General features: G+C 47.3%; 1 protein-coding gene across 10 annotated transcripts in view; it reads right to left on the bottom strand.

The window, feature by feature from the left end:
* Positions 1-148: 148 nt before the first annotated feature.
* Positions 149-26,163, bottom strand: part of LOC311371096 (protein NLRC3-like) — a 48,618-nt gene continuing 22,603 nt past the window's right edge. For 8 of the 10 annotated variants that reach the window (XM_084489321.1, XM_084489322.1, XM_084489324.1 and 5 more), the window contains 6 exons: positions 22,508-22,681; positions 20,099-20,272; positions 14,309-14,482; positions 12,003-12,176; positions 11,780-11,826; positions 6,683-7,330 (listed from right to left, as the gene is read on the bottom strand). In XM_084489321.1, coding sequence (XP_084345447.1) covers positions 6,783-7,330; positions 11,780-11,826; positions 12,003-12,176; positions 14,309-14,482; positions 20,099-20,272; positions 22,508-22,681 — 1,291 coding nt within the window. In that variant the 3' untranslated portion in view covers positions 6,683-6,782. Of the gene's footprint in view, positions 3,435-6,682; positions 7,331-11,779; positions 11,827-12,002; positions 12,177-14,308; positions 14,483-20,098; positions 20,273-22,507; positions 22,682-26,163 lie in introns of those variants that run through there. The other 2 variants (XM_084489326.1, XM_084489319.1) reach the window with 2 other exon arrangements.

Genomic DNA, 26,163 nt, shown 5'->3' with positions numbered 1-26,163 from the left:
CGATTATGGACAGTATATTTTATTAAACACTCAGTCTCTGGTTAGTTCAACTTTGAGAATAGATTAACGGCGATATTTTTTTTATCGCCCGATAAGAGTCTCGCATTAACGCAACACATTAACGCCGATAACGGCCCACCACTATATATATATATATATATATATATATATATACAGTTCCTTGGGAAGACAGAGTTGAAGTAGCCAATGAGCTTAAGAAAGCGAAGTATGCTGAGATGGCTGGAGAGGCAGCACAGCGAGGCTGGAGTACGCCACTAAGGCCTATTGAAATCGGTGCGCGGGGGTTCGTGGCTAGATCTGCTATTAGTTTGCTGACTGAACTGGGTATTTGTGGACGAAGTCTGAGGCAGGCGGTTAGTAACATGTCCATGGCAGCAGAACGAGCAAGTGAATGGCTGTGGATAAGGAGAAAACATACTTCCTGGGGTTACCAAGCTAAGGTAAGCCAGATGTGCTAACGTGTGCTATTGTGCTAACGTGTTTGTTTGGTCAGGGTTAGTGGTAGGGCTAGGGGTACGATGCAGGAAAGAGAGTGTTTAGATGCATTAAATGTGGCAATGTGGTGGCAGCATTGAGGGGGGTGAATCCAGGACGCTGGTTTCATTGTTAAGCCTTCAGGAGGTGTCGTGGGCCTAAACGAAACATCTGTGAAAGAGGGTGCCCACTTGATAACCCCAATGATATTCTGCTTACTGCATACTGCTGTATTTACTGCTGCTAGTTGGGCCATTTGTCTCGTGTTTTTCACCTTTGGTTGGTAGCTTAGTAGCCAGTGTACTTATAAGGTTGGTTTGGTCAGGGGGGCATTGTCACTACCTGGAGCTCGCACTTAAACTGAGCCTGGTTCTGTTGAAGGTGGCATTGCTGTTTTTAGGCTGTGATAGCCATAGGATAGGATAGGTACTAGGATAGGTAATTATTTATCGTGTTTTTCACCTTTGGTTGGTAGTTTGGTAGCCAGCGTGCTTGTAAGGTTGGTTTGGACAGGGGCATCTGAATATGTGTTTTCCTTGGATTTTGGCACAAGGGATTATAACATCTGATCCTGTGTATTAATGGAATATGAAGACATCAAACTGACTTATATGTTACAAAACTGAACTATGAAAACATATTTTTCATTTGTGTAAGTGATGACCGTTGCTGCTTGTTGAGTGATTTGATTGGTTGATTCGTATCATATTGTAGTGTGTAGTAGGGTTAGTTATGGTTACACAATATAACGTTGTGTATATTGAGATGTTTTCTACGTTATCATAACTTTGATATTCTACTATTATGTATGTTTTCGTTGTCCCTCCCCCTCCCTCCTCTCCCTCCTCCGTCCCTCTCCCCCTCTGCCCCTCCCCCCTCTCCCTCAGGTGCTGGAACATGTTCCGGCGTGTTCCGGCTCAAATGAAGCACTGCCCTCTATGCATTCAAAACATTAACTTAAACCTTTTTAAAGTGAGTGAATCTGTTCACATGAATGGACACAGATGGATGGTAGGCAGTGGCGGTTCTACATTGAATTACACCCCGGGTGAAACCCCCTCCGAGCGCCCCCCCCCCTCTCAATTGCAAGAAATTCGAGGTGTGCCTGACTTGAGCCACTCATTCCATTAGAGTGTTGCTCTGTACCGGGCCGTCCATATGGGCAGGTGGGGCGGCGAACTACTTGCAAAAGCATGCTCCCAAAAAGATAGTTTGTAAATCATTGCTCCAAGTCTATTTTTAATAACGTGATCGTCACATTAACTATCTATAGTCTCTGTAGGCTTTCAGACTATTGTTGGTCTGTTGACATCACGTTTTGGATGATGGTGGACGTGGTGGGTGGCAGTTCTAGCTGAGTTTAACGTCTCATGTTGGGGCAGCTCAGCGACCGCGTTCCTCTGTATGTTGATCACATAACCCTGCAGGCTGCAATAAGGATTTCAATCCGCTAACAGTGGACCCCCGTCCCCCCCTTGTCCGTTATGGAGACCCAGAGGTGAACTGTCCCCCCCCCTCCCCTTTCCCCTTCTCACTAGTGGTGGATTTCATGATTTGTTTGAATGAATCAGTTCGCGTCGGTCAGTTCGCCAAGAAGAGTCGTTCGTTCGTTCGTTCGTTCGTTCGCGTTTCCGGTAGCGGTGAATCATGATTCTCAGTCACTGAGTCGGTCAGACTCAGCTCCTCCCTCGTTCTCGTCCAAACGAATCACGATCGTGCAATGGTGCAAACGGTCATCAATCAACACAACATTAACTAAGTTCCTTTTAGCTGAGGAGTGCTTCATGTTCGGAATCGGGATGTTGTTGCCCGGCTGACTCTCGTGACTTCTCAGTCCTCGAGTCTTCACCGCTAAACACAGTCAGTGAACGAACGGCGACTCGCGAGTCAGCGCGACTCAGCAACTAGTGGGTGGAGCTGGGAGTCGAGTCTCGGCGAACGAACGAGACGAACGACGACGAACGAGAGCGGCGAATCAGGTCGGTTTGTTTGTTTTAAACAGTCGTTCGTTCAAACTGATTCGTTCGCGAACGAGCCACCACTACTTCTCATACAGATTCTCTGACGGCACCTTCTCAGCGAGCAGGGCGCCTGCAGCCGGAGGGGGCGCCAATATGCCAACTCCCCCCACAGTGATATGAGAGATAATAGAAAACGGGTGGCTTAAATCAAGCGATCTGATTGGTTCCCAACTGTTGTATAATGAGCGTATACGCACAGCTATGACGCCCATTCAGTTTACAGAGATCTGTATCACTCCACGCCTAACTTGAACTGTTGTTTATTTATATATAAAAGCAATAGCATGCTTCACTGAAGCCTAAAAATATGTTGATTGCTGGAGAGGGTGGAAATGTTGTAAAACAATAGGCACAAGGTGAGTGAACTCGATAGTAGGCTAAATTGCCGGCGAACCGAGCTACGAAGCTCGCTTTTTCAAAATTGAGGGTGTCTATGACTTTCATTTCGCCATACTTACGTAACCGTTTTATAAAAGCAATAGATCACTTCAGTCAGTGAAATGTGCTCATTACACCACAGTTAAGGGGCGTTGTCCGTCCCGACGTGCAGCGGAGGGACGGACAACGCCCCTTAACTGTGGTATAATGAGAACATTTCACAGCCTGTCGTGATCTATTGCTTAAATAGAAAACCGCTTCACGGCACGGATGATTTTCTTTTTCTTGTGTACTCGTGCACATGTGTCATCCCGCCCTCTGTCCCTCCCCCCCTCTGTAACTGTTTGACCATTGAGTAAAACTGACCTGAGAGTTTCCAGTGTACAGTGTGGACTCCCCAGTCCAGCAGAGAGCAGCTTCACTCCTGAATCCTTCAGATCATTGGTACTCAGGTCCAGCTCTCTCAGACTAGAGGAGTTGGAGCTGAGAACTGAGGCCAGAGCTTCACAGCATGTCTCTGACAGACGACAGCCATCCAGCCTTCACACACAATAAACACAACATGTTAGGAACTGGGATTAAAATATCTTACATCTTTTACTGTTAACATAAAAGGATGTGTTAAAACTATAATTAGAGATGTTTTATTAATTAAATCTAATATATACTAGTCAATACATTAGATCCTTATGTTTATTCCACATTGGCTGTAAAATGTATAATATTATAGAGTTTTTTGTAGTGTTTGAGACTCGTTCTGTATATTAATTTCACTTTTTAACCATAAGCCGTTTTCACATATGACCTCCGTCTTTTCTCTGCATTTGTGGATCAGGAGGTTTGACCGTGAGGGTCATTCACACTTATTCACACTTGACGCCCGATATGCGGACATCGGTGTCGCTCAGACATCAGTAGAATCTCCGGCTGGTTTAGGGGGGTGGGCTTGCAAGGGGCGGGATATGACGTAGGGTCTTGGTTTGTTTTGGTTTGACCGCAGACAGTGCGGAGGCAGAACAGGCAGAACTCATCGGGATCATCTTAAATGTTGCTGCAGTGATGCATCATATATTCCGTTGCATCCACAACATCCGCATCGATGGATGAAAGATTGGAGCATGAGTTACAGACAAATAGAAGAAACGACAAACAAGAAAGGCGTCGTGAACGACTGCATTACCGGAGGAAGAGAGCGTATTTTTTGGCTTCATTTCACTTCTAACAAACACTGGTACAAATGTAGTTGATTTCTGTGTTTAACTGAGAAAACAGGGAGTGGAAGGACGGGACCCTATAATGTTCAACTAACTGTTGTCAATAACAATTGTTACGAGAGTTAGCGTATGTGTGTGAGCGAGAATGGCAGTGTGTGTGTGTGTGTGCGTGTGTGTGTGTGGGTGTGGGTGTGTGAGTGGACGAGCGAGGAGAGCGAGCGGTAGCGTGTGTTAGTTTAGTGAAGTAATGAACACTAATGACATTGCCGGTCAAAGTGAAGGGTGTTACCCCCGAGAGAACATCGGCCCTGGAGGGAACGTCTCCCCTGTGCTCCTCGACTACGGTCTGAGAGCCGACAGCAGGAAAGGTGGAACATAAAAATAAAAAAACATTTTCTATATACGCGTGCAGCTGTGAACTCATGTATTGTCATTTATTGTATGATGTGTACTCTGAGGGTTATGATAAGACCTATCATTTAGCGTTCACCACGAATGACTCTGAAAAGCAGTGCCACATTAAAATATGTTTTAAACCATTCAGCGAACAAAAGGCAACAGGCTGATTATCGATTAGGGTGCGGGTGCCACTCAATGACATGCAAACGTAGACCGAAGCGTCATCAACACGCCCACTCAACTGGCGTGAAATGCCGACATCCTACTGCTCATTCACATATAAGGTAATTAACATTTCCGCCGGCTAAAATACTACCTGAGGGGTAGTCTTTTATCAGGAGGTCCAACGTCAGGATAAGTCATTCACATATACGGCCCGTCGGGAGAATAGACGGTTGTACGTCCATATGTGAAAGCAGCTATAGTATTATGTACTTTATGTATATACATGTTCTAGTACATCTACAGAGATGTTTGGTATATTAGGTTACAACCAGCGGCGGTGCAAGGGGGGGGGCTAGCGGGGGCTTAAGCTCCCCCTGAAAAAGGCTGAGCCCCCCCCAAGCCCCCCCTCCCAAAACCACAGTCGTTTGGTTATGACTAATATTTATGGTCAAAAGATGTTTTTAATAATAATGTGGCGAGCAGCACGGGAACGACCAGACGGGAGCCCAAGGTGAGAGAGTTTACAACTCTGGTGGCCCACACTCCACACGACCACACGACATGTTTATTATCATTATGCTTCATGAACAAATACAACAGAAAAATGGTCCCTTACATGTACACAATAAACACAAGGACTGAAACAATAGAAGCTGCAGACATTACTAATCATAAACAGGTGTGCACGTATCTTTAATAACTGAACATGTTCTGCGGCCGTTTGGTTCCCAACAGAACAAAAGGAATCAAGATTCAGTTTAAAGTCATTTACAACATGCAACATTATCCCATAGACCTCTTGGTTATTATGAATGAAATATAAAATCTGATTAGGACAAAAATGATGATATCATAGTCCATAGAACAAACATGTTTATGTCTGAAAATTACAAATATATAGTTGCATAAAAAAACATGTGATTTACCATCAATAGGTATTTAATATACATTTCAAATTAAAAATGAGATCTTAATAAAAGCTGCTTAGCGAACCCTATGGGAGATCCTTAAAGTCTCTTCCTTTCATGATTCATCATCATCAACTTTTAGGAAGCCCCATAAAAAGGAGAGGGAGGGGGAGACGGGGGGGAGGAGAAGGGGGAGACGGGGGGGAGGGAGAGAGGGGGAGACGGGGGGGAGGAGGGGGAGGGGGGAGGGAGACGAGGAGGAGTGGGAGAGGGAGATGAGGGGGAGAGAGACAGGGGGAGAGGGAGACGGGGGGGAGGAGGGGGAGATGGGGGGAGGAGGGGGAGATGGGGGGAGGAGGGGGAGACGGGGGGAGGAGGGGGAGAGGGAGACGGGGGGAGGAGGGGGAGACGGGGGGAGGAGGGGGAGAGGGAGACGGGGGGAAGAGGGGGAGACGGGGGGAGGAGGGGGAGAGGGAGACGGGGGGAGGAGGGGGAGACGGGGGGAGGAGGGGGAGAGGGAGACGGGGGGGAGGAGGAGACGGGGGGGAGGAGGAGACGGGGGGGAGGAGGAGAGGGAGACGGGGGGAGGGAGACGGGAGGGAGGGAGACGGGGGGGAGGAGGGGGAGAGGGAGACGGGGGGGAGGAGGGGGAGAGGGAGACGGGGGAGGAGGGGGAGAGGGAGACGAGGGGGAGGGGGAGACGGGGGGGAGGGAAAGATGCGAGAGAAAGAGAGCGAGACTATAACTGCCCTAGAGACACTGACGCAAAAGCAGTGTGTGTGTGCGTTTCTGTGTGTGTGTGCGTTTCTGTGTGTGTGTGTGTGTGTGTGTGTGTGTGTGTGTGTGTGTGTGTGTCTGGCGTCCCGTCTGGCGTCCCGTCCGGACGGGACGCCAGACGGGACGCCAGACAGTACAGAGACAGAGAGAGAGAGAGACTATAACTCACACAGAGACGCCCCCCCCCAGAACGCGCGTGTGTGTGTGTGTGTGTGTGTGTGTGTGTGTGTGTGTGTGTGTGTGTGTGTGTGTGTGTGTGTGTGTGTGTGTGTGTGTGTGTGTGTGTCCCATGCGGCGTCCCGGCCGGACGGGACGTAAAGAGAGAGAGAGAGAGAGAGAGAGACTATAACTCACACAGAGACGCTGAGGACCCGGTCCCGTCCCACCGAGACAGAGACAGACCCTCCCCTAAAGTGGTCAGAGAGTCACAGAGACAGTGAGGCACCAACCCTCCAGAACCTAAACCCAGGGAGGAGGTCCTCCTGGGTGAAGGAGGTCCTGAAGGTGTGGATGTGTGTCAGTGTGTCTGAGGACCCTCCTCCACCTGGGGACACTCTGTAGAAGGACAGAGTGCCAGCAGGCCGGTCCAGATACACTCCTACTCTGGTAGAGCCAGCGGGGGGGAGACGTATGTCTGTCTCTATACCGTTGTACCGGGCAGAGTAACCACCATCATCATAACAATCAAGACTCCAGGACTCGTTGTTCCATCCAAGCCTGCTGTCACCACCCAGTCCTCTCCTTGTGATTCCTCTGTATGTCACTGCTATACCAACACCTCCTTTCCTCTCTACCTCCCAGTAACAGCGGCCAGTCAGAGCCTCTCTACACAACACCTGGTACCGGGAGTCAAATCTCTCTGGGTGATCCGGATACGACTGGTCCTCTCTGACCCGCATCACCTTTCTGTTGTCCTCAGACAGAGAGAGGAGTCTGTAGGCTGTGTTTGGGTCCAGTGTGAGTTCACAGGCATCTGACGGAGAACAAGACATGATGAGCTACTGAACCCTTCTGCATCTTCATCATCATCATCATCATCATCATCATCATCATCACTAGTACTGCTGGAAGCATTGACATCTTAGATATGCTAGGATGCTAAATCCGAGGACGCTCAGGCGCTCAGGCACACACACACACACACACACACACACACACACACACACACACACACACACACACACACACACACACACACACACACACACACACACACACACACACACACTCTTCAACACTTCAGACATCATAACTTGGTCAAAATTCAACCGTTTACCATCACTCAAACTATTAAACAAATCTACACATTTGTATCTTCGATAGGATTTAATCAGAATTTCGATATCATTTATACTTTTTTCAGAATCACAGTTTTAGTTTCACTTCAGATTCGTTCTCAGTTGGTCTCACTCTAGCCGTTTGCCTCAGCTGTTGCTCGTTGAGCAATCAGTGGACATCACAGCACTCTGGAGGAGTCTGGTTAAAGTCACGTGGTGGAGGGTAGTGTGGTCTTTGTTAGTCTCTGGCCGTTTCTCAATACCAAGTACGCAAACTACGGACTCGCGGACTTGGAAGTGCGTACTTGGCAAGTCCAGACTTCCAAGTACAGACTTCCGAGGACGCGAGTACGCACCTGTGACGTCACCACCTCAGCTCTGTTAACTGCTTTACGGCCTCATGTAGGCATACACTACTGAACAATTTAAACTAATGATATAAAACTAAACCCCAGCCTCTTTCATTTTAAAATAGTATGTCAATATTTTGAATGAATATAAATGAAAAGATATGCTTATCGTGTGTATAAGCTATTCACACAACTTTTTATATGTAGGGTACAGATGCGCGTGCCTAACTGGCTATGTAGTTGGAGAGTAGACTATTGATATAATAATAATAACGAATGAGCGAGAAATGACTCTATTAGAACACACACACACACACACACACACACACACACACACACACACACACACACACAAACAAATTATAATAAACAAAACCCCAGCCTCTTTAATTTTAAAATAGTATGTCAATATTTTGAATGAATAGGCCTACATTTTTGTTATATATGTCAAATGTTCCTATATATAGCCTATTATTATAGCTTACATACTAATATTTAAAAACATGGGAATGCGAAATGCATCCTGGGATATTTAACGGTCCAAGTCCACACAAGTCACCTCCGATGCGTCCTCGGTGGAACGGCCAGTTTAAGAACGCATGGAGAACACACACGGGTTTTACGACTGTACTTGACTTGATGCGTACTTGGAATAGGAACAGTACTTGGGCTACGACTGATGACGTTTCACGAGAACGCAAAGTACACAAGTACAGACGAGAACGCAAATTCAGAAACGGCCTCTCTCTCTCCCTCATGGACTACAACAATGACTCTCAATCAAGCCACTCCTTCCCATTACAGTTACATCGCCAAACCCCCCCTCTCTGGCCGAGGGGGAGGCGTTGGCGTTCTTCATAAACAATCCCTGTCCATCACTGAACTGAACCTCAACCTCCCATCTATCTCATCCTTTGAACACCTTGCCTTCTCCCTCCCCAACTCTATCACCACTGTTCTAATCTACGGTCCTCTGAAGCCACACCCATCTTTTCTCTCTGAACTGTCTGAACTCCTCACCATTGCGTCCTCTCTCTCTTCCCGCCTCCTAGTTACCGGTGACTTCAACATCCACACGGACAAGCCGACCGCCCCACTGACATCTGACTTCCTCTCCCTTCTCGACTGTTTCCACCTCACCCAACACATTGACTTCCCCACCCATACCAAAGGCCATATCCTCCACATAGTCTGCTCCGCCTCCCTACCCGTATCTAACCCCCATCCTCTCCCCTTCCCACTCTCTGATCATCTCTGCATCCTCTTCTCCGCTCCTCTACCCTCACCCCATAATCCCAAAAAGCTCTCCATTTCCTACCGCAACATCAAACCAGTCAACCCACTCTCACTCTCCCAGCTCATGTCCTCTGCCTTCCCCCCTGACTCTGCCCCCTCTTCCCCTGACGACTATGCCATCATGCTCAACTCCATCCTTTCTGACTCCCTTGACTCCCTTTCCCCCTGGAAGACTTCCTCTGTCTCATTCACTAACTCCGCCCCCTGGTACACCCCGGAACTCCGCACCATGAAACAGACTGGCTGCCAACTCGAGCGATTATACAAGCGAACCCGCCTCACCGTTCACGCCGAAGCCTACAAACATCACATCTCCTCCTACCGTGACGCTCTCCATGCTGCTAAATCCGCCCACTTCTCCACCCTCATCAACAGCACCAACCGGAACCCCCGCATCCTGTTCTCCACCGTCAACAAACTGCTCCAGCCGCCGGACATTAATCCACCCTCCTCACCTGACCTCTGTAACTCTTTCCTCCTCGCCTTTAACCATAAAATCTCCCAAATCAACAGCTCCCTGACTGCCGCCGTTAGTAACTCCTCCACCCCCACCATTCCTATCCCCCCCCCCCTCCCTGACCACCCACCCTCCCCTTCTCTCACTGCCTTCTCCCCTGTTGACTCCTCCCACATTTTGGACATCATCACTGCGTCCAAGACAACCACCTGCTCTCTCGACCCTCTCCCAACGACTCTAACCAAGGCTTGCCTCCCTCTCCTCACCCCCCACCTCACCACCCTCTTCAATCAGTCCCTATCCCTTGGTCATGTTCCCTCTGTCTACAAACTTGCCTCCATCACCCCCATCCTCAAAAAGCCCACCCATGATCCAGCCAACCTCTCCAACTACCGCCCCATCTCCAACCTGCCGTTCCTCTCCGAAACTCTGGAACGCATTGTCACCGCCCAACTCCACACCCACCTCCAGTCAAACAACCTCTATGAACCCCTCCAGTCAAACAACCTCTATGAACCCCTCCAGTCAAACAACCTCTATGAACCCCTCCAGTCAAACAACCTCTATGAACCCCTCCAGTCAAACAACCTCTATGAACCCTTCCAGTCAAACAACCTCTATGAACCCCTCCAGTCAAACAACCTCTATGAACCCCTCCAGTCTGGCTTCCGCCCGCTTCACAGCACCGAAACTGCCCTTGTCAAAGTCATCAATGATCTCCTCACCTCTGCAGACTGCGGTGCCCTCAACATCCTGCTTTTCCTAGACCTCAGCGCAGCCTTTGATACTGTACACCATTCCATCCTCCTCAAAAGGCTGCGCCAACAGGGTGTTGAGGGCACCGCACTCGACTGGCTCACCTCCTACCTCACCTCCAGGCAACAGTTCGTCTCCCTCTCTGGCCACACGTCCACCCTCTCTCCTGTACCGCAGGGGGTCCCTCAGGGCTCAGTCTTCGGCCCCCTTCTTTTCATCTGCTACCTCTTCCCCCTTGGTCACATCATCCGCAAACTCAATCTCGACTTCCACTGTTACGCAGATGACACTCAGATGTCATCAGTACCAAAACCACCCAAAACCCTCCCCTCACCCACATCGAAACCTGCATCTCTACAATAAAAACATGGCTGACCCAAAACTTTCTACAAAACAGAGCTCCTTCTATTGAGAGTGGCACCAAATCCACTCTCAATATATACGCCTCGACCATCACTCCCTCCCCCCTGGCACGCAATCTTGGTGTTATCCTGGACCCCACCCTCTCCTTCGATCCCCATGTCAGATCTGATGACATCTGATGGAGAACAAGACATGATGAGCTACTGAACCCTTCTGCACACATCATCATCATCATCATCATCATCATCATCATCATCATCATCACTAGTACTGTTCTTCCTGTTTCACGTTCATCTTCTCTACAAAAATGAACATAGAAAGACTAAATCATATAAGATTATATCTACTATAGTGGACTAGTGTGCTATAGCTTTAGAAATAGTAGTGCATATTGTTTATAAGCTGTTTTAAGTTAAACGTAAATGTAAATCCCATGTGTGTGTGAGTGGTTGTCCCAGTCAAAACAATGAAAAATGTATACACTGAATCTACTCCCGCAATATTTACACGACATACACATATTATACATCAAAACGTTCACCACAATGAGCTGATTAATCCTCTGTAATATCTAAGCTATAGTCTACATACTTTTCAAGATATTCGACTTTGAAAGGTTCCAATACACATCCATTGTGATCCACCTGTGTAAACAACAGACTGAACCAGCTGAGCTCACATACAGGCTGGAAACTAACTGTTGGTACCATAGACCTGGTCCATACATACAGTACATAGACATGTACACATACGTACACACACCTACACAAACATACTAGACACACATCAACACAGGCAAACATAGCTACACATACGGATACACAAGTCCACATGTGAATGAGCGGACGTCACCTCCTGCTGTGTGGATGGACTTTCCATCCCAATAGTGAGTGTGTGTTGTGATGAATCAAACAGACACTTACACTTCTTTAGAGCTGGTTTCAGCCTCCACACTCCACCATGCTCCACACTGGGGGGGAAACAAAGTGAGAGCAGCATGTTGAAACATTCACCTTCATCATCTGCTGTCTCATCACGTTCTACACAACATGAGTGACAGCTGCCTTTTCAAACCGCTTCATCTAGCAGCGGCTTGAATCCCTGTAGGAGACTTTGTCCCTGAGTGGTGAGCTGTCCTCTCCATACCTGAGAGTGTCCAGTCTCCAGCGTGGATCCTCCAGTCCAGCAGAGAGCAGCGCAGCTCCAGAGTCTCCTGGGTGATTGTAGCTCAGGTCCAGCTCTCTCAGATGGGAGGGGTTGGAGCTCAGAGCTGAGGCCAGAGAAGCACAGCCTTCCTGTGTGACCAGGCAGCCAGACAACCTGCACACACACACACACACACACACACACACACACACACACACACACACACACACACACACACACGCACACACACACACACACACACACACACACACACACACACACACACACGCACACACACACACACACACACACACACACACACACAGTGGAACTGTGTTTTAGTGGAACTTCAACGGGGAATAAAGACTAACTAGACAGAAAACCACACTCAACACACCAACAGTAATTGTTTTTTTTCATTTAGGCGATTCATTTTTCAGTGACCCAGGAGGTGCTGGAACATGTTCCGGCGTGTTCCGGCTCAAATGAAGCACTGCCCCCTATGCATTCAAAACATTAACTTAAACCTTTTTAAAGTGAGTGAGTCTGTTCACATGAATGGACACAGATGGATGGTAGGCAGTGGCGGTTCTACATTGAATTACACCCCGGGTGAGACCCCCTCCGAGCGCCCCCCCTCTCAATTCGAGGTGTGCCTGACTTGAGCCACTCATTCCATTAGAGTGTTGCTCTGTACCGGGCCGTCCATATGGGCAGGAGGGGCGGCGAACTACTTGCAAAAGCATGCTCCCAAAAAGATAGTTTGTAAATCATTGCTCCAAGTCTATTCTTAATAATGTGATCGTCACATTAACTATCTATAGTCTCTGTAGGCTTTCAGACTATTGTTGGTCTGTTGACATCACGTTTTGGATGATGGTGGACGTGGTGGGCGGCGGTTCTAGCTGAGTTTAACGTCTCATGTTGGGGCAGCTCAGCGACCGCGTTCCTCCGTATGTTGATCACATAACCCTGCAGGCTGCAATAAGGATTTCAATCCCCTAACAGTGGACCCCCGTCCCCCCCTTGTCCGTTATGGAGACCCAGAGGTGAACTCTCCCCCCCCCTCCCCTTTCCCCTTCTCACTAGTGGTGGATTTCATGATTCGTTTGAATGAATCAGTTCGCGTCGGTCAGTTCGCCAAGAAGAGTCGTTCGTTCGTTCATTCGTTCGTTCGCGTTTCCGGTAGCGGTGAATCATGATTCTCAGTCACTGAGTCGGTCAGACTCGGCTCCTCCCTCATTCTCATTCTCAAACGAATCACGATCGTGCAATGGTGCAAACGGTCATCAATCAACACAACATTAACTAAGTTCCTTTTAGCTGAGGAGCGCTTCATGGTTAGAATCGGGATGTTGTTGCCCGGCTGACTCTCGTGACTTCTCAGTCCTCGAGTCTTCACCGCTAAACACAGTCAGTGAACGAACGGCGACTCAGCGCGACTCAGCGACTAGTGGGTGGAGCTGGGAGTCGAGCCTCGGAGAACGAACGAGACGAACGACGACGAACGAGAGCGGCGAATCAGGTTGGTTGGTTCGTTTTAAAGAGTTGTTCGTTCAAACTGATTTGTTCGTGAACGAGCCACCACTACTTCTCATACAGCTTCTCTGACGGCACCTTCTCAGCGAGCAGGGCGCCTGCAGCCGGAGGGGGCGCCAATATGCCAACTCCCCCCACAGTGATATGAGAGATAATAGAAAACGGGTGGCTTAAATCAAGTGATCTGATTGGTTCCCAACTGTTGTATAATGAGCGTATACACACAGCTATGACACCGTTCACAGAGTTCAGTATCACTCCGCGCCTAACTTGAACTGTTGTTTATTTATATATAAAAGCAATAGCATAGTTCACTGAAGCCTAAAAATATGTTGATTGATGGAGAGGGTGGAAATGTTGTAAAGCAATAGGCACACGGTGAGTGAACTCGATAGTAGGCTAAATTGCCGGCGAACCGAGCTACCAAGCTCGCTTTTTCAAAATTGAGGGGGTCTATGACTTTCATTTCGCCATACTTACGTAACCGTTTTATAAAAGCAATAGATCACTTCAGTCAGTGAAATGTGCTCATTACACCACAGTTAAGGGGCGTTGTCCGTCCCGACGTGCAGCGGAGGGACGGACAACGCCCCTTAACTGTGGTATAATGAGAACATTTCACAGCCTGTCGTGATCTATTGCTTAAATAGAAAACCGCTTCGCGGCACGGATGATTTTTTTTTTCTTGTGTACTCGTGCACATGTGTCATCCCACCCTCTGTCCCTCCCCCCCCTCTGTAAGTCTTTGACCGTTGAGTAAAACTGACCTGAGAGTTTCCAGTGTACAGTGTGGACTCCCCAGTCCAGCAGAGAGCAGCTTCACTCCTGAATCCTGCAGATCATTGGTACTCAGGTCCAGCTCTCTCAGACTAGAGGAGTTGGAGCTGAGAACTGAGGCCAGAGCTTCACAGCATGTCTCTGACAGACGACAGCGATCCAGCCTTCACACACACACAGGAACTGGGATTAAAATATCTTACATCTTTTACTGTTAACATAAAAGGACGTGTTAAAACTATAATTAGAGATGTTTTATTAATTAAATCTAATATATACTAGTCAATACATTAGATCCTTATGTTTATAAACATCTTAGTGTTTGAGACTCATTCTGTATATTAATTTCACTTTTTAATCATAAGCCGTTTTCACATATGACCTCCGTCTTTTCTCTGAAATGCGGACATCGGTGTCGCTCAGACATCAGTAGAATCTCCGGCTGGTTTAGGGGGGTGGGCTTGAAAGGGGCGGGATATGACGTAAGGTCTTGGTTTGTTTTGGTTTGACTGCAGACAGCATGGAGGCAGAACGGGCAGAACTCATCGCGATCATCTTAAATGTTGCTGCAGCGATGCATCATATATTCCGTTGAATCCACAACATCCGCATCGATCGATGAAAGATTGGAGCATGAGTTAGAGACAAATAGAAGAAACGACAAACAAGAAAGGCGTCGCGAACGACTGCATTAAAGGAAGAGAGCGTATTTTTTGGCTTCATTTCACATCTAACAAACACTGGGACAAATGTAGTTGATTTCTGTGTTTAACTGAGAAAACAGGGAGTGGAAGGACGGGACCCTATAATGTTCAGCTAACTGTTGTCAATAACAATTGTTACGAGAGTTAGCGTATGTGTGTGCGCTAGGGCTGACCGATAAATCGTATTTTCATCGTCATCGCGATATGAACATGCGCGGTTAACACATCGCAAAAGATGCCTGAAACGCGATGAATAAGAAAAATCATTTTATTTACACGCGCCATGCATTCACACTCAGCATGCGAACATTTGACCTATCAGATGGAGCCCTGGATACATGCGCCATGCATTCACACCATTTGGCCAATCAGATGAAGCCCCAGCTAGCCATCGGCGGGAGCATACCTATGTTCCCCGGGTTCTATGTTCCCCGGTCGCGACTATGTTTTTCGTAGGCGGAATCCGGAAAAAGTTCTGCCTCAAGCGCGGTTCTATGGCGCTGTTGCTATTATGACGGAGAGATAAATGAGCTTTGAGCTTTGATAAATGAGCTTTTTGAGAGTGGCATCTCCCATCCCCTTTAAGAGCCAGCGCATTTTGACTTGGCGAGTTGATATTTTGACAGCGCGTTTGCATTCTCCGCTGAGACAGATGCATGACCACGTGAATTTCAAACTTCAAATGGCTCAGTTTATGGCCAAATAATATACATAATTAACACATGGAATAGCGTTTTCTTCTCCAACTTCAGAAACACTGATTCGTCATGTAAATTGCGGCAAAGACAACTTAAAACATATGATATGCGGACGCGGTCCTGTGGGTCTATTTAATGATATGCGGCAATACATTAACAAACATCGTTTGTTACCAGTATTGTATACATTATCGTTATCGACTTGTGTTCATAATATGCATGTGTCCCCCTGTTAATATACATCGCCATGGACTGCATTATGCGTTCCGTGTTTAATTTGCGTGTGTTTAGACAGATGGGCGCGCACACACACGCGCACCAAGCATCACCCGCATTCATTCATTCTTTTAAACTCTCACTCGCGGTAAAACTGTTTTCTCACGATCAAATACTCATCAATCCTAAAAGTAATGGGCTTGTACACGATGTCTGGGTCAAGAACATATGTGTTTGCTGTACGGTGTTTGCAGATGCATTGATTTAAAAGTAGGCCTACTACAACTTACCGCTGTATCAGCTGTTCTTTCCCAAATCATTTAACCAATCATTTACCCTAAAACTAGATTTTGTTTTGGAAGCCTGGAATATAGGCCTACTTTGCTCGAATGTATTATTGTTATTAGGCTATTATTATTTTAACGCATGGCATAGCCTACTATACTTCATTCATGCAGCCCTATGGAAAAAAAAATGTTTCCACAATCCACACGCTATTTCTATGCAGTTTCACACATATGAATAATCTTTGACATCATAATATTTAAATCAGGTTAATAGTTTGCATGTTTGTGCTGTGTATAGCCTACGTGTGTGTAAGCGTAGGCTAGTTCCGACCTGCCATGGCACGTCAAAATAGCAACAACAACTGCGCTATCCGCTATAGACCAGGTATTTTTCCGTCAGTGGCGCAATTGCATTGGCGCATTTTTTAGATCACTAAAATAGCACCAAGTATAATTTGCGCCGGAACACGCCCCTGCTTTTCGCCGCACAAGTGTAGTGGTGCCTGGTTGCTGCGGGGGGAAATCAGCTTTGCGCCGGGTGCAAACTAGCAACGACACATGCGTCGGTGTAGAAAGTCAATTGCACCGGGCGCAAGATAGGGCCCTTCTTCTGTTTGGCGCACATGGCTAATTTGCATACGCGCACAGGACTGGCTGGCTCCGCTTGGCAAAAAATATAACATATTCGTGAATAAATGTTTATATAATGTTAATATTTTTTTTTTTGGACGAAATTTGAGACCCCCTTCAAATTTTGCTTTTGAGGCTTTCAGAGGGTCTCATGGGTTAATCGGAGGGGCCCAGTTTATTTATCGCAAGTCATATCGTCATCGCAATATTGAACAATGGTATCGCACATCGCAGATTTTCCTCATATCGTGCAGGCCTAGTGTGCGCGAGAATGGCAGTGTGTGTGTGTGTGTGTGTGTGTGGGTGTGGGTGTGGGTGTGTGAGTGGACGAGCGAGGAGAGCGAGCGGTAGCGTGTGTTAGTTTAGTGAAGTAATGAACACTAATGACATTGCCGGTCAAAGTGAAGGGTGTTACCCCCGAGAGAACATCGGCCCTGGAGGGAACGTCTCCCCTGTGCTCCTCGACTACGGTCTGGGAGCCGACAGCAGGAAAGGTGGAACATAAAAATAAAAAAACATTTTCTATATACGCGTGCAGCTGTGAACTCATGTATTGTAATTTATTGTATGATGTGTACTCTGAGGGTTATGATAAGACCTATTATTTAGTGTTCACCACGAATGACTCTGAAAAGCAGTGCCACATTAAAATATGTTTTAAACCATTCAGTGAACAAAAGGCAAAAGGCTGATTATCGATTAGGGTGCGGGTGCCACTCAATGACATGCAAACGTAGACCGAAGTGTCATCAACACGCCCACTCAACTGGTGTGAAATGCCCACATCCTACTGCTCACTCACATATAAGGTAATTAACATTTCCGCCGGCTAAAATACTACCTGAGGGGTAGTCTTTTATCAGGAGGTCCAACGTCAGGATAAGTCATTCACATATACGGCCCGTCGGGAGAATAGAGGGAGAATAGACGGTTGTACGTCCATATGTGAAAGCAGCTATAGTTTTATGTACTTTATGTATATACATGTTCTAGTACATCTACAGAGATGTTTGGTATATTAGGTTACAACCAGCGGCGGTGCAAGGGGGGGGGCTAGCGGGGGCTTAAGCTCCCCCTGAAAAAGGCTGAGCCCCCCCCAAGCCCCCCCTCCCAAAACCACAGTCGTTTGGTTATGACTAATATTTATGGTCAAAAGATGTTTTTAATAATAATGTGGCGAGCAGCACGGGAACGACCAGACGGGAGCCCAAGGTGAGAGAGTTTACAACTCTGGTGGCCCACACTCCACACGACCCTGAGAGACTTCATGTAAACACACACACACACACACACACACACACACACACACACACACACACACACACACACACACACACACACACACACACACACACACACACACACACACACACACACACACACACGACTGCCTCGGTGCCGCTGACCCTCCCAGGATCCATTGCAGCACTTGGCGACCACAGCCGTGACCGGCACAGTGATATACATATATATCTATTTAGAAAACGGGTGGCTTAAATCAAGCGATCTGATTGGTTCCTAAGTGTTGTTCAGTATCACTCTGCGCCTAACTCTAACTGTTGTTTATTTATATATAAAAGCAATAGCATAGTTCACTGAAGCCTAAAAACATGTTGATTGCTGGAGAGGGTGGAAATGTTGTAAAGCAATAGGCACACGGTGAGTGAACTCCATAGTAGGCTAAATTGCCGGCGAACCGAGCTACCGTCTCTAGTCTTCTCTCTGAGGGACGCTACAGTGTGTTGCATAGCAACCGCCGTACACTTTGCAGGCAGCCAGGAGGGACTACTTTTTTGTATTCGTTAAGAAAAATGCTTTTCCAACTTTCTCGCTTTTTCAAAATTGAGGGTGTCTATGACTTTCATTTCGCCATACTTACATAACCATATTTCACGACAGTCAGTGAAATGTTCTCATTATACCACAGTTAAGTGTTAACTGTGGTATAATGAGAACATACCACAGCCTGTCGTGAGCTATTGCTTAAATATATATATATATATATGTATATATATATTAGTGGTGGGCATAGCTAATTTTTTTTAATCCAGACTTCGTCAGTCAGTTCGCCAAGAAGAGTCGATCATTCGTTTGTTCGTTCGTTTGCGTTTCCGGAAGCGCTGAATCATGATTCTCAGTCACTGAGTCGGTCAGACTCAGCTCCTCCCTCGTTCTCATTCAAACGAATCACGATCGTGCAATGGTGCAAACGGTCATCAATCAACACAACATTAACTAAGTTCCTTTTAGCTGAGGAGTGCTTCATGGTTAGAATCGGGATGTTGTTGCCCGGCTGACTCTCGTGACTTCTCAGTCCTCGAGTTTTCACCGCTAAACACAGTCAGTGAACGAACGGCGACTCGCGAGTCAGTGCGACTCAGCGACTAGTGGGCGGAGCTGGGAGTCGAGTCTCGGAGAACGAACGAGACGAACAGCGACGAATGAGAGCGGCGAATCAGGTTGGTTTGTTTGTTTTAAAGAGTCGTTCGTTCAAACTGATTAGTTCGTGAACGAGCCACCACTACTTCTCATACAGCTTCTCTGACGGCACCTTCTCAGCGAGCAGGGCGCCTGCAGCCGGAGGGGGCGCCAATATGCCAACTCCCCCCACAGTGATATGAGAGATAATAGAAAACGGGTGGCTTAAATCAAGTGATCTGATTGGTTCCCAACTGTTGTATAATGAGCGTATACACACAGCTATGACACCCGTTCAGTTTACAGAGATCCGTATCACTCCACGCCTAACTTGAACTGTTGTTTATTTATATATAAAAGCAATAGCATAGTTCACTGAAGCCTAAAAATATGTTGATTGCTGGAGAGGGTGGAAATGTTGTAAAGCAATAGGCACACAGTGAGTGAACTCGATAGTAGGCTAAATTGCCGGCGAACCAAGCTACTAAGCTCGCTTTTTCAAAATTGAGTGGGTCTATGACTTTCATTTCGCCATACTTACGTAACCGTTTTATAAAAGCAATGAATCACTTCAGTCAGTTAAATGTGCTCATTACACCACAGTTAAGGGGCGTTGTCCGTCCCGACGTGCAGCGGAGGGACGGACAACGCCCCTTAACTGTGGTATAATGAGAACATTTCACAGCCTGTCGTGATCTATTGCTTAAATAGAAAACCGCTTCGCAGCACGGATGATTTTTTTTTTCTTGTGTACTCGTGCACATGTGTCATCCCACCCTCTGTCCCTCCCCCCCTCTGTAACTGTTTGACCGTTGACTAAAACTGACCTGAGAGTTTCCAGTGTACAGTGTGGACTCCCCAGTCCAGCAGAGAGCAGCTTCACTCCTGAATCCTGCAGATCATTGGTACTCAGGTCCAGCTCTCTCAGATGGGAGGGGTTGGATCTCAGAGCTGAGGCCAGAGAAGCACAGCCTTCCTGTGTGACCAGGCAGCCAGACAACCTACACACACACACACACACACACACACACACACACACACACACACACACACACGTGTGGGAACTATTACTTTTCTGGAGGTAAATCTTTTCAACGTCCTCTGATGTGGAACTTAACTGTTTGATCATTAAAACTGTAAAGTTTTAGAGTAGAGTAAAAAACAACTAAAGGGTAAAGGGGTGCACATTTTCTTTACCATCTTTCACCTCAAAACTAAAATGCAAACACTAGATTTTAGTGGAACTTCAGCGGGGAATAAAGACTAACTAGACAGAAAACCACACTCAACACACAAACAGTAATTGTTTTTTTTCATTTAGGCGATTCATTTTTCAGTGACCCAGGAGGTGCTGGAACATGTTCCGGCGTGTTCCGGCTCAAATGAAGCACTGCCCCCTATGCATTCAAAACATTAACTTAAACCTTTTTAAAGTGAGTGAATCTGTTCACATGAATGGACACAGATGGATGGTAGGCAGTGGCGGTTCTACATTGAATTACATCCCGGGTGAGACCCCCTCCGAGCGCCCCCCCCCCCCCCCCCCTCTCAATTGCAAGAAATTCGAGGTGTGCCTGACTTGATCCACTCATTCCATTAGAGTGTTGCTCTGTACCGGGCCATCCATATGGGCAGGTGGGGCGGCGAACTACTTGCAAAAGCATGCTCCCAAAAAGATAGTTTGTAAATCATTGCTCCAAGTCTATTTTTAATAACGTGATCGTCACATTAACTATCTATAGTCTCTGTAGGCTTTCGGACTATTGTTGGTCTGTTGACATCACGTTTTGGATGATGGTGGACGTGGTGGGCGGCGGTTCTAGCTGAGTTTAACGTCTCATGTTGGGGCAGCTCAGCGACCGCGTTCCTCCGTATGTTGATCACATAACCCTGCAGGCTGCAATAAGGATTTCAATCCGCTAACAGTGGACCCCCGTCCCCCCCTTGTCCGTTATGGAGACCCAGAGGTGAACTGTCCCCCCCCCTCCCCTTTCCCCTTCTCACTAGTGGTGGATTTCATGATTCGTTTGAATGAATCAGTTCACGTCGGTCAGTTCGCCAAGAAGAGTCGTTCGTTCGTTTGTTCGTTCGTTCGCGTTTCCGGTAGCGGTGAATCATGATTCACAGTCACTGAGTCGGTCAGACTCAGCTCCTCCCTCGTTCTCATTCTCAAACTTATCACGATCGTGCAATGGTGCAAACGGTCATCAATCAACACAACATTAACTAAGTTCCTTTTAGCTGAGGAGCGCTTCATGGTTAGAATCGGGATGTTGTTGCCCGGCTGACTCTCGTGACTTCTCAGTCCTCGAGTCTTCACCGCTAAACACAGTCAGTGAACGAACGGCGACTCGCGAGTCAGCGCGACTCAGCGACTAGTGGGTGGAGCTGGGAGTCGAGTCTCGGAGAACGAACGAGACGAACGACGACGAACGAGAGCGGCGAATCAGGTTGGTTTGTTTGTTTTAAAGAGTCGTTCGTTCAAACTGATTTGTTCGTGAACGAGCCACCACTACTTCTCATACAGCTTCTCTGACGGCACCTTCTCAGCGAGCAGGGCGCCTGCAGCCGGAGGGGGCGCCAATATGCCAACTCCCCCCAAAGTGATATGAGAGATAATAGAAAACGGGTGGCTTGAATCAAGCGATCTGATTGGTTCCCAACTGTTGTATAATGAGCGTATACGCACAGCTATGACGCCCATTCAGTTTACAGAGATCCGTATCACTCCGCGCCTAACTTGAACTGTTGTTTATTTATATATAAAAGCAATAGCATAGTTCACTGAAGCCTAAAAATATGTTGATTGATGGAGAGGGTGGAAATGTTGTAAAGCAATAGGCACACGGTGAGTGAACTCGATAGTAGGCTAAATTGCCGGCGAACCGAGCTACCAAGCTCGCTTTTTCAAAATTGAGGGGGTCTATGACTTTCATTTCGCCATACTTACGTAACCGTTTTATAAAAGCAATAGATCACTTCAGTCAGTGAAATGTGCTCATTACACCACAGTTAAGGGGCGTTGTCCGTCCCGACGTGCAGCGGAGGGATGGACAACGCCCCTTAACTGTGGTATAATGAGAACATTTCACAGCCTGTCGTGATCTATTGCTTAAATAGAAAACCGCTTCGCGGCACGGATGATTTTTTTTTTCTTGTGTACTCGTGCACATGTGTCATCCCACCCTCTGTCCCTCCCCCCCTCTGTAAGTCTTTGACCGTTGAGTAAAACTGACCTGAGAGTTTCCAGTGTACAGTGTGGACTCCCCAGTCCAGCAGAGAGCAGCTTCACTCCTGAATCCTGCAGATCATTGGTACTCAGGTCCAGCTCTCTCAGACTAGAGGAGTTGGAGCTGAGAACTGAGGCCAGAGCTTCACAGCATGTCTCTGACAGACGACAGCGATCCAGCCTTCACACACACACAGGAACTGGGATTAAAATATCTTACATCTTTTACTGTTAACATAAAAGGACGTGTTAAAACTATAATTAGAGATGTTTTATTAATTAAATCTAATATATACTAGTCAATACATTAGATCCTTATGTTTATTCAACATTGACTGTAAAATGTATTTTTGTAGTGTTTGAGACTCATTCTGTATATTAATTTCACTTTTTAATCATAAGCCTTTTTCACATATGACCTCCGTCTTTTCTCTGAAATGCGGACATCGGTGTCGCTCAGACATCAGTAGAATCTCCGGCTGGTTTAGGGGGGTGGGCTTGAAAGGGGCGGGATATGACGTAAGGTCTTGGTTTGTTTTGGTTTGACTGCAGACAGCATGGAGGCAGAACGGGCAGAACTCATCGCGATCATCTTAAATGTTGCTGCAGCGATGCATCATATATTCCGTTGAATCCACAACATCCGCATCGATCGATGAAAGATTGGAGCATGAGTTAGAGACAAATAGAAGAAACGACAAACAAGAAAGGCGTCGCGAACGACTGCGTTAAAGGAAGAGAGCGTCTTTTTTGGCTTCATTTCACATCTAACAAACACTGGGACAAATGTAGTTGATTTCTGTGTTTAACTGAGAAAACAGGGAGTGGAAGGACGGGACCCTATAATGTACAACTAACTGTTGTCAATAATAATTGTTACGAGAGTTAGTGTATGTGTGTGCACGAGAATGGCAGTGTGTGTGTGTGTGTGTGTGTGGGTGTGGGTGTGGGTGTGTGAGTGGACGAGCGAGGAGAGCGAGCGGTAGCGTGTGTTAGTTTAGTGAAGTAATGAACACTAATGACATTGCCAGTCAAAGTGAAGGGTGTTACCCCCGAGAGAACATCGGCCCTGGAGGGAACGTCTCCCCTGTGCTCCTCGACTACGGTCTGAGAGCCGACAGCAGGAAAGGTGTAACATAAAAATAAAAAAACATTTTCTATATACGCGTGCAGCTGTGAACTCATGTATTGTAATTTATTGTATGATGTGTACTCTGAGGGTTATGATAAGACCTATCATTTAGCGTTCACCACGAATGACTCTGAAAAGCCGTGCCACATTAAAATATGTTTTAAACCATTCAGCGAACAAAAGGCAACAGGCTGATTATCGATTAGGGTGCGGGTGCCACTCAATGACATGCAAACGTAGACTGAAGCGTCATCAACACGCCCACTCAACTGGTGTGAAATGCCCACATCCTACTGCTCACTCACATATAAGGTAATTAACATTTCCGCCGGCTAAAATACTACCTGAGGGGTAGTCTTTTATCAGGAGGTCCAACGTCAGGATAAGTCATTCACATATACGGCCCGTCGGGAGAATAGCGGGAGAATAGACGGTTGTACGTCCATATGTGAAAGCAGCTATAGTATTATGTACTTTATGTATATACATGTTCTAGTACATCTACAGAGATGTTTGGTATATTAGGTTACAACCAGCGGCGGTGCAAGGGGGGGGGCTAGCGGGGGCTTAAGCTCCCCCTGAAAAAGGCTGAGCCCCCCCCAAGCCCCCCCTCCCAAAACCACAGTCGTTTCGTTATGACGAATATTTATGGTCAAAAGATGTTTTTAATAATAATGTGGCGAGCAGCACGGGAACGACCAGACGGGAGCCCAAGGTGAGAGAGTTTGCAATAACAATACCCAATATATATATATATATTATTATATGAAGACATCGAACTGACTTATATGTTACAAAACTGAACTATGAAATCATATTTTTCATTTGCGTAAGTGATGATGACCGTTGCTGCTTGTTGAGTGATTTGATTGGTTGATTCGTATCATATTGTAGTGTGTAGTAGGGTTAGTTATGGTTACACAATATAACGTTGTGTATATTGAGATGTTATAAGTTAACCTCAAAAGATGTTTCCTATGTTATCATAACTTTTATATTCTACTATTATGTATGTTTTCGTTGTCCCTCCCCCTCCCTCCCCTCTCCCCTCCATCCCTCTCCCCCCTCTGTCCCTCTCTCCCCCCTCTGTCCCTCCCCCCCTCTCCCTCTCCCCCCTGTGTCCCTCTCCTCCCTCCCCCCTCTCCCCTCTGTCCCTCTCCCCCCTCCGTCCCTCTCCCCTCCCCCCCTCTGTCCCCTCCGTCCCTCTCCCCTCCCCCCCTCTTTCCCTCCCCCTCCGTCCCTCTCCCCTCCATCCCTCTCCCCCCTCTGTCCCTCTCCCTCTCTCCCCCCTCTGTCCCTCTCCCCCCTCTGTCCCTCTCCTCCCCCCCCCCTCTGTCCCTCCCCCTCCATCCCTCTTCCCCCTCCATCCCTCTTCCCCCTCTGTCCCTCTCCCCCCTCTGTCCCTCCCTCTCCCCCCTCTGTCCCTTTCCCTTTTCCCCGTCCCCCCCTTGTCTGTTATGGAGACCCAGAGGTGAACTGTCCCCCCCCACTCCCCTTTCCCCTTCTCACACAGCTTCTGTGACGTCACCTCCTCAGGGAGCAGGGCGCCTGCAGCCAGAGGGGGCGCCGGTGAGCCAACTCCCCCCACAGTGATGTGAGCGATAATAGAAAACCGCTTTGCGGCGCGGATGATTTTCTTTTTTCTCGTGTACTCGTGCCGCCCCCCATGTGTCATGAAATAATGCGGCCCCAGGCGGCTGCCCGCTTCGCCCGTTCCTGAAACCTCCACTGATGGGAGGTGACCAAGGACATTTTCACGTCTAATAAAAGGGTGCACATTTTTTAGGTTGCCACCAAATTAAAAAGATTGTAGCCAGTAGAAAATGTGTCTTGATATATGCGTCCATATAACCAAACTACTGAACAAGGTTAAACGTTTTAAAATAGTGGGTCACCTTTTATTAATAATGAACGTATATTTATGCATGTAACCTCATCAATAACTATTTATTTATACTTATAGCAACATATTTAAATACAGGTGCATTTAATTATTGATGAACAATTATTATTCATTCTTTAATTATTATTTCATAATGAATAGAGCTTTTGAGTTTGACTTTTCACCCTGGTTACACAATATGACGTTGTGTATATTGAGATGTTATAAGTTAACCTCAAAAGATGTTTTCTATGTTATCATAACTTTTATATTCTACTATTATGTATGTTTTCGTTGTGTGTACTCCGTCCATCCCTCCCTCCCCCCTCCGTCCCTCCCCCTCCCTTACCCTCTCCGTCCCTCCCTCTCCCCCCTCTGTCCCTCCTCTGTCCCTCTCCCCCTCTGTCCCTCTCCCCCCTCTGTCCCTCCTCTGTCCCTCTCCCCCCTCCCCCTCTGTCCCTCTCCCCCCTCTGTCCCTCCCCCCTCCGTATCTGTCCCTCTCCCCCCTCTGTCCCTCTCCCCCTCTGTCCCTCTCCCCCCTCCGTCCCTCTCCCCCTCTGTCCCTCTCCCCCCTCCGTCCCTCTCCCCCTCTGTCCCTCTCCCCCCTCTGTCCCTCTCCCCCCTCTCCTCCCTCTCCCCCCTCCGTCCC

Source organism: Micromesistius poutassou (genome assembly GCF_964030765.1).
Source record: "Micromesistius poutassou genome assembly, contig: SCAFFOLD_2485, whole genome shotgun sequence".
In the NCBI taxonomy this organism is placed as follows: domain Eukaryota; kingdom Metazoa; phylum Chordata; class Actinopteri; order Gadiformes; family Gadidae; genus Micromesistius; species Micromesistius poutassou.
The sequence above is the reverse complement of the archived record's forward strand: the minus strand, read 5'-3'. Positions and strand labels throughout refer to the sequence as shown.